This window comes from Harpia harpyja, chromosome Z, assembly GCF_026419915.1.
Source record: "Harpia harpyja isolate bHarHar1 chromosome Z, bHarHar1 primary haplotype, whole genome shotgun sequence".
NCBI lineage: Eukaryota > Metazoa > Chordata > Aves > Accipitriformes > Accipitridae > Harpia > Harpia harpyja.
The window spans coordinates 107,130,973-107,145,690 of record NC_068969.1 but is presented as its reverse complement, the minus strand read 5'-3'; the positions used below and the strand labels follow the sequence as shown (position 1 = coordinate 107,145,690).

The following is a 14,718-nucleotide window of genomic DNA, read 5'->3' as shown; positions in this document are numbered from 1 at the left end:
AAGTGACCAAGAACAAGCAGTCTGCTTCCTCAGTCCAGGACACGTGTCAGAAAGCCATAACTGATCAAGGAAAGCCCAAGGAAAAAAAGAGGGATGAACGTGATGGTCCAGAGCGGTGAGGTTGTAGCTGAGACCCCTGGGCAATCCCCAGTGGTCTGTGAGGGTGTCTGGACAGCAGGAGCTCTTTCAATGAGGGAACAGAAACCCTTACTGATCATCTGATCCCCATCTAGTTACCCAAGGGTGATTCATCTTGTCTGTGGTTTATCCAGGCTACAGCTGTCTAGACTCTACAGACCTACGCAGCCTCTGAAGCCTGAGTTAATAAACCCCACTGAGTGTGAGCTGACTTTGCAGAGCCCGAAGACATCTCCCTGGTCCTGCAACCAAGGGTTGGAGTCTGAAATCCAGAAGTACTGAAATGGTTCCTCACGGCCCCCGAGGTCTCTGGGAGCCATCTGGGTGTTTCTGCACACGTGGTAGGAGGGCTTGTGGGCTTCAGAGTAGGCAAGAGTAAGAGAAAGGATCACTGTGACATTCCTAATCTTCTACTAAGAAGTACTAGTAATTACCAAGTTACAAAGCACTTTATAAAGTTTGCAAAGGGCAAAAAATCAGAACCGAAAACCACATCCAGTCCTAGATAATGAAGATGTTTATGCTAAAATTGTAAAACCCATTAATAATAATAATGATACAAACTAAACCTGGCATGAAATGGTTGCTCTGGATTTCAGTTTCTTTTATTTTTAGAATTTCCACATAAATATTTTCAATCATTTTCAGTAGCCATTATCTCAAATATTCTGAAATGGAGAGGCTTTGGTTCACATGTTATTTGAAAAACTTAATTAATGTGCTGTAAAGGCATTCATTTTATTTTAAAGCTATTGAAACTTAATAAACTGTTTAAACTCTTAGGATTTGGGCTTTTCACATAACTTTCATTACAATAACTTAAAAGACCATAATTTCAACTTGTTCCGTATTGCCTTTCCTATATGTGCCTTGATCTTGTTGAATCTGATTCTGTTTCATGTCCTTTTATCTACTAGAATGTTCTTGCAGTGGAGAAATTGTGTGGTTGACTAGCTGGCTCCGGAGTCCAGAGGCTTTTGCCTCATTTTCCCTGACTCAAAATATAGCCCACATCTCAGTGGCTTTGGGAGTTCAGGGAGCAGACAGCTGTGCCTTTGCACTACTCACTGCCCAATCAAGGCCTGAGGATTGGTATTTACTGAGCCCTGATGGCTACTATAAAATTAATTGGTGAGTCAAGGTCTAGATCCCAGTTCTTGACAAGAAAATCTCCTTTGAAAATAAGTGAGTAAACGCCTGCACTTCTCCCTCATACACATGTTTGTAGCAAGGCAGGAAGCAAGCCTGCTGCTTGCTGGTGAGGCTGGTTTTTGCACTGAGCATCATTTCCCTAGGATTTCTATCCTTGTCCCTTTCATTGCTAATTCTCCTGTAGTGCTATGCTCTTTTCACCTGTGGCTGTGCTTTTCATTCCTCTGTTTCCTATATATTGCTTTGTTCTGCTCTGCCTCCTAGGTTCTTCATTGCTGACTTCTTTCCCTTTGAAAATTTTCTTCCTGAGATTGTTCTCAAAGCTGAAATAGTTACCCAAACACTATCAGGTCCTTCCCTTTTACCACATGTCACTTCCAGCCCCTCCTCTGCTTTCATGGCTGTGTGTTCTTCAAGTGCTTTGTGATCAATTCTTTTTCTCTTCTTCTTTTCCCTTACAGGTAGTGGTTGCCTGACCATCTTCTCTGCCTGTCTTGTATCTGCCTTCTCCTCTGACATCAGTTTCTTGCTTTATTTCACTCTTTTTTTCTTTATCCATGTGACTTCAGCCTCCAGTTCAATCTCCAGCCACCTGATGTCTTTCTCCTCTTCTTTGAAAGAAATCTCCCATATTCCTGGGTGAAAATATGTCAAAGTCTGGTTGACCATCAGAGGTAAAGGCTGTGGCTTTCCAGATAAATTGTTTGACTTGATTTGAGCCTTAATTAGAAGCATCTTTAGGCTCTTGTATATTTGTGTACATTAATAAGAAATGTGTTTCAGTGTTCCAGGTCTTAAAATAATTGGGTATGTCTAGATCTTTGTGTTCCTGATGCAGCTTTGTAAATAATAATACTTATGTATGCTCTGTACTTCAGTAACATACTCCCTTTCAGGTCTGAAATGTGTTACGCACAATTGAGCCCCACAGGATTCTGGGAAGATGTAGAATTATGGAAAGGCATAAGCCAACATCCCTGCATCAGACCGAAGGGAATGGAAGAATTAGATTCTCAGCTCCCCTGAAAATGAGGTCTTGAGTGTGACAAACAGGACACTCAGACGTGTATTATTCTTTAAAAACACTGACCTGTGTGGCATGTGCACAGACATGCAGAAAGTTGTTGATAGGGCAAACAGCACCGCATTAGCCTGGTGTCAGTCCCATGCATGGTCCTGGGTGGTAAAAGAAAGTGGCCAACAATTTCGAGATTGTTATTTCAAATGTGGTTATCAGGTATGCTATTGGAGGTGTTGGTTCCAGATTTCTGTGTCTTTGCTTTGTGGTTCAAGGAAAAGCCTTGTGTGAGCAGTGGAGAGCACCCTGTGCTCCTGTGTACCTCTGTGGCTGAACCCACCCCAAGGTGAAGCAAGATTTGGTTATGGTTTCTTAACTGACATAGCATATACTTCTTTGCATTTATAGTGTGAAAAATCAGACTGTCTGGACTTATCACTTAGGTCAACTCCATTGTCAGCAGCAGGTCACTTATGCAGCATTAAGAAAGCATGTGAATTTGGACGGTGAGACATTTCTTGTTACACTTGACTTGTGGTCTTGCACCCACTGACATATAAGCAGCTTCTTTGCTGTTCAGCAAGTTGTCAAAGACAAACAAAGAGACCCCCTCCCCAAACACAGTCAACAATCAGACACATTTTATTTTTTTGCCAGCAAAGGCTTTTAAGGTGCTTACTGGCTCTTTAAACATGCATTAAACCATCCATGGAATATAAAATATATACTCAGTTTAGTGTCTCTCAGAAAACACATTATAAAAGTTATCGGCAAATAGCTCTTAAATTGGCATCCCTGGTGTGTGTAAATGGATGTCTGCTGCAGGGCAGGCTAGAAGTCACTTTGCTTCCTTTGGCTTTGCTTCCATTCTGTGCTTCTCTGCTCTTTGTGCCAAGCAGTGGTTTACTGTGGAGTTTGCTAGTATTCAAAACAAGAATAAAAAGCTGGCAGGAAATTATTAAATGGTTTTACAGAAATGTCAAGCTTAGCTCTTATAATGTCTGTCCCTTTTCCCTTTAGTATCCTACAAGCAGCTGTGGTGTTCTCTTTTTTTCAGATTACGTGTTAACCTCTGTGCCGTGCTCCAGATGAATTGGGAATCATAATGTCGCTGCTCAGGAAGATGAAGTAAACTTAGCAGGAGCATTCTGTGATTGCTCACTCTTGTAGTCTGATTGTCTTATGGTGACAGCTAGCATGGGAAGCAGAAATGCTGCAGGAAGATCTCTTTAATGATCTTAAAAAAATATAGTCTGTGTTTGTCATTGCCCTGATGAGTGTTTCATTAATATGTAATTGATTTTCAGCCCTTGGAAAATTTTCTTAATAAGAACTGACAGTTCAGCTTTGCAGAGTAATCGACCTGCATCATCCCTGCCTCTGAGTTTTCTGGTATTTTAGGTTGGATCTACAAATCCAGATCTACTCAGCCCACCTTATGCTTTAAGCATGGGGAGAAATTTTACGTTACTCAAGGAGTTACTGTATAGTGGTGTGTCTGGCTCCTCACCGTGCAGGGACCAGCTGCAAGAGCTAGTCTGGAAGGGGCAGTTTAGTCTGACAGTATAGGAGAAGGCTGTACCACCCAGCAAAGGCTATAGTGAGAAACCTCATCCTGAATGACAGGATAGCACATGTGGTAGCATCATTGCATCTCCTACTTGATTAGTCAGGGCAGGCCTTGGATCTGAATGTGAGGGATGGACACATTTTTTCCTGAAGGATTTCTGCTGCACAAAGTCAGGATTCAGCCTGGTTCTTAAATGAACACTTGCTCTTGAGACTAAATCTCTGCTTCCTAGGACACCAAGCTGATTTATTTACCATCAGCATTGCCACTGACAAGTGAGAAGTTTTCTGCAGCAGAGAATATAACAGTTGAAAAGTAGGCCTGTAGAAAATAGCTGTTAAAAAAGAACCAGACATGATTGTTCCAGGACTTGGAAAAAGCTTCAGAGCTTTTGCTATTCAGTCAAGAGGGCAGGTACTGATAGTCCTGTCTATTGTATAAATTTGGTTAATGAGTCTCAGGTCAGCAGTTAGTGGCTGTCACATTGCCAACAAAAAGAGACAGTAGTAATCACTGTGGATAAAGCAAGAAAGGCAAGGTTTGAATGGATTGTTGAGTATGATTCTTTATTTTCCATATTGCAGGCCAAGCTGAAAACACGTTACTAGAGTGTTGAGGGCAAAACTTCCACTAGACATTGCATCTCATTGCTGCTTGCCCTCCCATTACATGTTTCTGGCATGCAGAAATAAGATAGCCCTTACAAAATGCCAACCTGCTAGTGCTTTTTTCATTTACAGCAATGTCCTTTCGAAAGTAGCTAGTAGTTTCTTCTTATTTTAGTTTTCCTGGTTTATAACTAAAAAAAAAAATAAAAAAAAATGTTTAGAAGAATTTCATTTGGAGACAACCCAAACATCCTACCTAAAAATACAATTAGAAATGCTTGCTGGATAGGTCAGCAACAGGAAATCTTCCTGCGGAAGGGCTTTATTTTGCAGCTATTTGCACCTCTTGATGGCTTGTCTGCATTAGAGGGAGCTGCGGCAAGGGAAAAGAAAATTAAATGGCATTTAAAGCATCACTTTTCAGCTGTTTCCTCTCTTCATCTGTATCATCCTGTTGGATTACTGTATCTTTGCTGTAGTCAATAGTCAGTTTGTCTTGTAGCATAGTCAATGTCTGGCCTGAGGAAGAATTTCTAGGCGCTGCTATCATAAACACATACTGGAAGAAAGGTCCGGAAAAGAACAGTCACTTGAGTTTTCTATATCCTTAATTTAAGTATTGTGACTATTATGGGCTTCTAATATCTTTTCACTGTGGGAACTATGGTAATCTGTTCATTTATTTAATGTAAGGCATTCATCAGAGTAAAACATGTTTAGCACACATAAATTCTCACTCTGGCATTTTTCACAGTAGCAGTGGAGCACCTGCCAGGATGGTCAGAGTTATGACCGTGACCTGGAGGTGAGAAACTCCTTATAACTCCTTAATGCCTCCTACCCGTTCCTTGGTTCCCTAGCAACAATGTCTCTTTTTTCCTAATATAAATTCCTCATAATTATTCACACTCCTTTTTTTGTTAATTATTATTATTATTAAAGGCAGGGATAGTAGCACCATTTACTAGGAAGATTCAGGAAGACTTGTTTATTTTTTCTGTAGCAAGACCATGTTTAGTTTATATAGAATTTTCTAAAATGTAACTGTTTGGATTGAAATGTTCTTTGCTGGCTGTCTGACTTAGGCTATGCATTAAAAAAGCCCATTCTAGATGCTGAACAACATTAAACCAAAATGCTAGTAGCAACTTATTGTCTGAATTCTGTCCATGCTTGTAAGCCTGGGAGAGCTTAAGTGAGGCAAGGCAGCTACAAAAACAAAGTGTGTGATTATGGAATTAAGATGTGTAATCATAGTGCCTGTGCCCAATGGGATGAATTGAAGGTTGCCCCAGCAACCTTAATTCTCGCATTTTCTAACTTCCGAATGCTTCTTTTTGAGATGCTCATAATAGTGTGTTAACTTAAAATTTTTGTTCCTGTAGTTAATTATGTAACAGCAAAAACGTGCTTAAATTGTAGAGGTGCGTATGAAGGCCGGTCATTATCATGAGCATCTTGCTAGTGAATATACAATCATTATGTTGATTCAGTTATAGTTTATCTTTTATTTGTATTGCGGATGCATTTGTGACTTCTTCCCTGTTGTACAAACACTGTGTGATGTGGAACAAAGAAATAGCTGTCAGAGGAAAAGGATTACATATTATATTATAGTTTATGGTTACCACATTGATACAGTAAAAAGAAGAATGAGGTGGCAGTGGCCATCATTCTGAACTGTGGTGGCAGGACACCAACTACCTGGGTGCTGTTGAGGACTCTTTACAGCTAATGTAGCAGAGAGGAGTTTTAAGGAAAGGTATGAAGAAGGACAATGTGCTGGCTTTGGAAAGATTTACAGGGAGCAGGAGCTTGCAAAAGAAATAGCAAAAGGACAAAGCACAGATACACCGATAAAAAGGAGTGTCAGGACTGCCTTCTTCAGCAAGTGGCACAGCAGTAAACTTTGTGCTATTATTTGAATTAGGAGGCGATGTAAAAGATTTTGTATTCTTGACCAACCCATGTTTGCTCCCCACCTTGCTTCTTGTAATAAACAGATCTATTAGTTTTGATGAGTGTTGCCTAGCGCTAATATGGCCAAAATACTAGGATCTTATCTCATCTCTAAATGTTTGTGTTATCTTCCAGATGGATTCCAACAGTTTTAGGTACTTTGGGAGGAACTTTCTGCAGCCTGCGGTAGTGCATCCCCATAGGAATGATGCTTGCATCCCAAAGGCTGCCTTCTGCTTCTTATACTGACTTCTGTAGAGTATTGAGTCAAGTAGAGCTGCAGTCTTTACCTTCACTGGCCAGAGTCCAGGATATCCAACAAATAAGATATTCAACTTTTGTTCTTGTTGGAGAAGATCTCTGTGCCCTGAGGGATGGTTTGTCTAGGCAGGAGACAAGAGTTTTGCTGAAGGACCTGGAATGAGCTAAGGACCAATACCTTCCTAGACTCTACTACCACCTGCCAGACAAACCTGTGCTCACCTGCTCCAGGTATGGCTGTCCTGTCTTTGTGGAGCACATATGGAAGAAAGCCCAGGGCCTACACTGGTCAGTGCGTCCTGGCTCCCATCTTCTCTCTTCAGGTTTAGCACACTTTTGGAGGGGGCTGACTATGTCCATACTATGCAGCACTTGGCCAAGGATCTGTGTGATAGCCAAGTAGGTCTAAGGCATAACTGTTCAGGCTGGAGAGGGCAGTTGGATTTTTTTAGTTCAAAATAATAGAGATAATAAGTGCAATTTTATAACTGTCCTGCCAGTGATGTTCTTGCTCCCTGCTGTGGGGAACTACTTCACTTAGTTCCCAGGGAGCCCTGAAGCAAGCTGCCACAGTCAGAGAGTGGGGTCTGGCAGTAAAGTACGAATGAAGCAAATGGAGAAGGGCAGTAAATCCCACCAACCGATGCAATGAGACCCCTCCCTTGAACATCCTCTCCCAGTTGTACACAACTGCATGTGGTACTCTCAGCTACCCTTTGATAAAGGGTAAAAACATGCATGGGATCAAAGTTAAGACAAAGTTAAGAGCCTGGTTCTTTTTTTAAATAGTCTGTAAACTTTGTTACACTCAAAATCTTGTTTATGGGCAAAGAGGAGGCGCACCTTATATATATAAAACCAAGAATTTAATGTAAGTGTGACTGAAATCCTACTCTAAACATTATTATCAGTCCAGATGTAATTATTACAGAAAATAAGAAGTATTTCTGTGAAAAAAGAGCATTAATAATAATAATAATAATAATAATAATAATAATAATAATGCAGTTCAAATTGTTGCATGCAAGCTTCTCAGTTTCCACCCCTTTTCTGGTATTGTGCTCACCCTTCTTCCTGTCGTCTAGTTCCCAAGGTTGATGGTTTCATTTTGCTGTCATTGGCGGTGTTGGTAGGGATGTTATGGCAAGGTGTCAGCATCTGGGGTACTTCACTGGGAAAGATAACATGTCCATGTGGATGTTTTTTTCTTCACTCTAGGACCCACGTGGAGTTTCTTTTATATGTTGGCTAACACGTTTTTACGGGTTTCTCTTTCTTCATTGGTCTGGTGTTTCACATTACACCTGATGTTACTGTGTATGATGCTTTTTAGTGCGCTAGATACTATTGTTTTGTTTTCTTTGTTACCCCTAGATCCAGCTTTGTCCAGTTCCCCTGTCTGCAGATCTGCATTTCTCTAACTGGCCAGTGGTGAGATGCTTACAGCTGTGGGGTCTCCAATGTCAAGCCTATGCCCCATCTCTTATCCCCTGCCTGTACTCCTCTATGCCACATCCTGGGTCTCCTCAGGGTCTCTCTATCATACCAGGCCTGTACTATATCATTAAGTTACAGTTGTAAAACCATGACGGTACCATACAAAGACAAAAGAAATAAAGCAAATTAGCCATAGGGCCCTGGTTGATTAGGAGAATCACTCATGCTCTACCTACAAACCCTTTATGGTGTGGAGAGCAGAGCAAGGTTTGTGCTGCTTCCTTCCAGTGCACCTTAACTCTAGCTTTTCATCAGTGTCACTTTTGGATTTTAATACAATTGCAGATACTTACTCACAGGTGGTTCTTTGGATTATGTTAATTGAAATCTGTGCAACTGCCAAAACCAATTACCCTCAGATTGCCTTGTCAATGCCTTTGCTGCTGGATAAATGCTTTTATAGACTCATTTACAAAGGGTAATATTGAGTAGGCTTTGTTTCATGTTTAAAATTAAGAGTTTGATTTTGATTTGGATCTGAATAAAGTTCTGCTCTGAAAATCTGTTTTCATTTTTGTTGCTTAAATCGCATCTAATTCACATGTAGCATGGTCCTTGTAGGATACAATGCTCTGTTGCCCATTGCTAAGCAATCACATGGGGGAGACAAGCCAGCTGTGTAATCCAGCGGTCTCAGTAGTGGTTGTGACACCGGGGCTCCTAGGGGCTCTGCTCTGCTGTGCTACCAGCCCACAGTCGAATTATAAAGGAAATGTCATAACTCTTTACTTTCTCCACTTGAGCCACAACAATTTGTATTTCAAAGTGAGACACATTTTCTAAGCATAGAAATGTATCAGTCTGCTCATTTTTCATATCTTTTAATATGTATCTTCTGGAATAAAAATAATTCCTGACACCTTGTTAGTAACAGCAGTTTTACATGGCTTAGCTTGTACAAAGAGAAATGACACTGAAAGTCACACCTCACATCTCTGCTACATTCTCCTCTGAAAATATTTCTTTTCTGAATTCCTATTGTCACGTCTTAACAAGTAATGGGCCTTGCAAAACAAGGCTTGGGGATACTGGGTCAAAGTCGCTATGACTGCTTAATTGTTTAGTACATAGGAAGCAGATGGTTGAAGTGAGTATTTAATTTTCAGAATGAAGGGGGATCATAAGAGAAGTCTAGGAATCCGTAGAGACTCATGCTCCTTAAGGTGTCCATAAGAGGTATGAAAAGGGATGAAAAACAGATAATGTGATAAAGCTGGGCTTTCCAGTAAAGAACAAGGAAGACCTAATGAAAGCAGCAAGTGGCAGACTTAAAAAGCAAGAAGCAGTTCTTCGCATTAGCATGTAGTTGTACCATGGGAGTCCTTGCTGTGGAAGTTGTGCATGCTAAAAATGTGCATGGATTGCAAAATGACTGAATAAATTTGTGTAGAAAAAGGTTCACTGATATGAAATAAAAAGGATAGCATTTCTGATTCAAGTCCCTGTGGCAAGCTGAGAGGGCATCCTGGAGAAAGTTCCATAGATATCTTTTTTTTTTTTTTTTGAATAGTGTTGGAGAGAGACACTTGGCTAGGTGGACCTTTGATCTGAGCTGAAAGCACACTCTAATGTTCTTCTAAAGAAAATCAATAAATCCATGAGAACTTGCTCCCCCGCCCCTTTGTTTTCCTTCCCTCTTCCCTAGTATCCCCTTCTTTCCTGTTCACAAAGTCAAACACTTTTTCCAAGTAACTCCTCTGCTGTTCCCATCCATGCCATCGAATGTTATCTGGGATCCATCCTGAAACTGTTCTTACCAGGGCTTCTAATGTTGTTTCCTTTGTTTGATTTATCAGCTCTTTCTCCCTCTGCCTTCTGGGTTCTTGGTCCTGCCTGTCCCTCAGTGTCTTCTCAAAAGGATCCTCTTCATTTCCTCTCCCACTTTCTGTAAAGTTTTCACAAAGGTTTGTCACTGGTGCCCTTCTGTTATTCCTTAACCTTTGGGTAGTATCCCTTGGAAATATTCTGTAAGACTCCCTGTAAACAACTATTTCATTGTTTTCCTTAAAGCCTGTCATAAAAATTTTTCTGTGCTGTGCTATGCTCAGGGAGGTTGGCAGTGGTTAACTTCCCAGCTGCTCATCAGTGTTTTCCACGGTTTTTCAACACTCGTGGCTTTGTAGGTGTGGATCTGCTGTCTCCAGGCTCACTGTGACATGCAAGCATTTGGGGCAAGAGCAGCCTTTCTGTGTGTTTGAGTAAGGCCCTAGAACCCTGTGTGTGTGACATTTAGGTGTATCACAGATAGGCAGTAACAAGGATAAAGACTAGCGTTTCTTCATGCTGATAAACTGCTGTCTTGTATTATGAAAGTGACTGCCTTTCATTCAAATGATTTATAGACAACATACTGGTATATGTGGCTTTTGAAACATAGCATTGGAGCAAACATTAATAAGCACATTAAACTTTTATTCTGCTTTGGTTAAATTAGGAAACAAGGAACTTTGAAGGTTTACACTGGGTATGTTCTTGCTTCAGGGCCAAAGTGGACCTTCAGGAGGAAAGGCAGTACCGCCAAGGCCTGCTAAAGCTGTATCTAAAAAACGGGTAAGATCCACAAATCCACAAGTCTTAAAAGATGTTTTTTATTTCTTTATCTGTGAGATGCAAACTAGATTCAGTGTGAACAATAGCTTGTTTTACGGAATTGGAAACATTCCAATTGATTTAGCAGTAAGGGGTTGCTCTAGATTTCTACCGAGGAGGGAATTACAATAGCAAGTTATAATAAAAATGACAGCTAAAACAAAAGTACAATTTAGGTAAAATTCAGTATGAAAAGATTAAAATAAAATGTTTGGGATGTAAATTCCAAAATATAAGCTGACACAGACTGTGAGAAAACTGCCTGCTCAGTTTAGAAAATTCAAAACATAGCCCATATTCACTTAATTAACATAGAAATACAAGCATTAGAGAAAATAGTGTTAACTTTTTGACTGTAACCCTCATGATAATGGTTTTACTGTTGAGCAAATAAATGCTTAGAATACCCTTATTTAATCTACCTTCCTCCTGTTTAGCTCCATTGGCATGGATGGAAGAAGGACAGTTTACATGTCTTTAAACAGGCATGGTGATAAACAGCTTTTCACTTTCTTAGGACAAATACAGTCTTGTTAAATGTTCCTCTTTTGACCCTTTAAAAATGAAAAGTTACTTACTTTTAAATGAAAAACATAAATAAAAATGTTAAACCCACAACACTTTTTATCTGATTCACTAGGGAAAACAGCCACTGAACTAAGTGGCATGGAATTGTGTATGATAAATGTCCTGCAAGCAGGTGTTCATGTGGGGAGTGTTAAAACACAAACTGTTCTGCTGTCATAGTCTCTTGTGTATCAGAGCTCCTGACCTTCCTTACAGCTTGCTTCATTTCAGCACCCTTGGGGAAAAAAAGGCTGCAGCCTGTGACTTTCCCTGGGTGCCTGGCATATGCAGAATTCTCTGTTTCTTTCAGCCACTGCACGTTTTTACACAGCATTGTGCTTTTTACCTTTGTGGTGCTCTGCAGATAGCAAAGGTTTGCTGGGTCCAGTCCCTGTACCTGCAACCAGCATTCACTTATACCCTGGACTCATCGGCAGCTCTGTATGGCTATAAAGTTTAGCAGACCTGAGAGAACTGTATTTAAAGGAATGATTGATTTATTTTAAATTAACACATTACACATTTCAAACTGAGAGAGAAATTTTGCCTGGAGCAATTAAACACTTTAATCAGCAACTTTGTGTTCTGGCAGTTTATCTGTAATGACAATTAATTGAAATTTATCCTTGCAGTGATTCATTTTCCTCTTAATGCTATCATATCATGACATCAACCCAAGCCCAGCCCAAAACGAGCAGCTGTCTGTGTTGGGAGAATGCAGACCTGCTGGCCTTTGCAAGAAAATGGTTAACATTCCTCCAGGAGCTGCGTCCTTGCAGCTTTGTATCTTGAACTAATTCCTAAGTGTACCTTATAGAATAGCACTTCAGAAGTAATTGCAGGTCCTTGACTTGTGCCCTTGAGTAGTCCTAAAGTATGGTTCATTTGGGTGTTACATGGTCAAAAGAAACAGAACTGCCAATTTTAAACTGAAATTGAAGTGCATTTACATGAGTTTTGTTACTGGAGTTACTCCAGTTTTGTTACAGGCCAGGAATTATCTTCAGACAGCAGCTCCTCCAACCCACTGAACTCTTGCTGGCAAGTGTAGCCATTCAACAATCTTCAGATTTGGGTCTGCCATTTGGGTTTATCTGCTGTGCTGAAAGCACAGATGGTTGGGGGAATGCTGGTTTTTTCCTCCTTGCCCCATGCCTGGAGAAGTGCTGCTTTGGGAGGGGGCAAAACAATCATGGTCTTGGTGCACTAATGGGCTTGTCATTTCTGTGCTAGGATGAAGATGTCTCCACTGAAGCAGGAGAAGGGGTAGATGAATGGGTGGCAGCAAAGGCTCTAGTCAAACCCCCAGATCAACTGGAGCTGACTGAAGCTGTGAGTACAACAGTGCCTGTAGTTGTTACAAGATGTGTACAGAACTCCCTAAGCCAAAGCCTACCTCTCATCCGTTTGTTTTGGAGGAAATTCTGCGAGAGCAAAACTCCTGTACCTGCTAAAGTACAGTGTCTGCAGCATAAACTGAAATGGCTTTCAGCAGGAAAATGGGGAGAATGTGCTTTGAAACACAGTTCTAGGCTTAAGACAATGTAACTGCATGGAGTTGATTGAAGAGGGCAATGCGGCTGGGGCTTCACTCAGATAAAGAGGACCTCAGAGCCAACCCTGAGCTTTTCAGGTGCCTGTGTGTGATACACAGGACAGGGAGGTGTCCCACAGTTTTATAGCCATTTCTTCTCAGGTTGGTTCAGTAGGATTGCAGTCAGTCACCCTTCCAACTGCAGTTATCTCTCTTCTCACTGCCTTGTAAACTTTAGCACTGCTCCCTGTCCTCCAAGTAGCTCTCAAAGGGAAGCTATATGTACTTCCCCCCACTCAGGTATTGAAAACAGTTAACAACAGTACCATTTTTTGTTCGCAGTTGTCGATCCTGCAAGCACTGCTACTGAGCTTATTGTTCTTATTGTTTATTTTTGGACAATGTATGCTTCAAGACACAGGTTGTCTTTCTTGCCCTATAGAATACAGCTAGCATTTTTCAAGTGCTACCATAGCTTAGATAAGAATTAACATGACAGCTAAAGAATTCAAGAAAGCCCATTAAAATACTATGGTAGGAAGTGGGATGACTTGTGGATTCCACTCTGAGCTAGCTTGGCTCCAAGCATTGTTCTTGTGGAGGCATCAGCTGCACATGAGGTATCTGCAGCAAACTGAACATCATAGAACTGAGCATAAACCTGGTGATTTTTGTATGCTGTATGTTGTATTAATAGTGGAGTTTTATTTACAGTATTACTTTGTTTCCATTCCAAAGGAATTAAAAGAGGAATTTACACGCATCCTGACAGCTAATAATCCCCATGCTCCCCAGAATATCGTCAGATACAGCTTTAAAGTAAGTGTGGCATGACCTGTAAAACTAGGATGAGATTTTTTGCAATTAACAGGTTTTGTGTTTTCCTTTGATTTATAACCAGGTAAATTTCCTTTTAATGTGGCTTCATCTTGTTACATATTTACTGCCAATGGTTCCTAAAGGGCTTTTGCAGAAGGTGAAAGTCTAGAAGCATTGATGTATTAATGCAGAAGTAGGATATGACAATTACTCAACAGGATCTGGCAGTGAACATAATTAAGTGCTGCTAATCTCAGGCGGTAACTTTTTCCATTCTGTGGTGGTTAGAGGACACAAGGCAATGCTTTACTCAATCTGTAAGACAGTTATGCCTCAGTACCCTCACATCAAGATTCAGTTGTTTGAATTATAGGAAAGCTTAGAAATGTGCTTTGTGAAATCACTGGCAAGAGCTCTATTCAGGATGAGTAGGAGTGAGCAAGGGAGGGTGCATCAAAGACTGCCAGGAAACATCCAAGAGTCACACCTTCGCATTTGTGTGTGCAGAGCATATGCTGCTTTACCCTGGAGCAGCCTCCTCCTGCTAGCATGTACAGCTAACAGCAGAGACTGTCGCAGGGGGAGAGTGGAATGATGGCTTTGCCTCCCACTCCTCCTTTGGAAGGGTTACACTCCCTGAAAGAAAGGACACAGGGACAGCTCCTCCAGCTCCAGCACTGGATTATCCCCAATCTTAGGCAGGGAACAGACAACCATGTGAAATATTCCCAAGCCTGTCTCATGTCTGTGCTGCTGTAACTAGTTTGACCATTACATAAGATCACCAGAGAAAGGAAATCAGTCTTGTGGAAGCAAATAAGTTCACTTTCTCTTCTATTTGGAATTGATGTTTTCCATATTTATGGGATAGAAACAGGGGATTAATGATCCATATCTTCAAATCCTCCACAGTTACTGAAGTGGGCTCGATGCTATGCTGTCATTGGTACAGAAAGCAGTCATGTTTCTAAGAAGAAACTATTGAAGCATCTGTGGTCTGCTGTGG

General features: G+C 40.9%; 1 protein-coding gene across 1 annotated transcript in view; it reads left to right on the top strand.

The window, feature by feature from the left end:
* The window catches only part of DNAI1 (dynein axonemal intermediate chain 1), a 149,451-nt gene that overhangs the window by 1,267 nt on the left and 133,466 nt on the right, over positions 1-14,718 (top strand). The window contains exons 2-4 of the mRNA XM_052778818.1: positions 10,685-10,753; positions 12,593-12,691; positions 13,632-13,712. Coding sequence (XP_052634778.1) covers positions 10,685-10,753; positions 12,593-12,691; positions 13,632-13,712 — 249 coding nt within the window. The remainder of the gene's footprint in view (positions 1-10,684; positions 10,754-12,592; positions 12,692-13,631; positions 13,713-14,718) is intronic.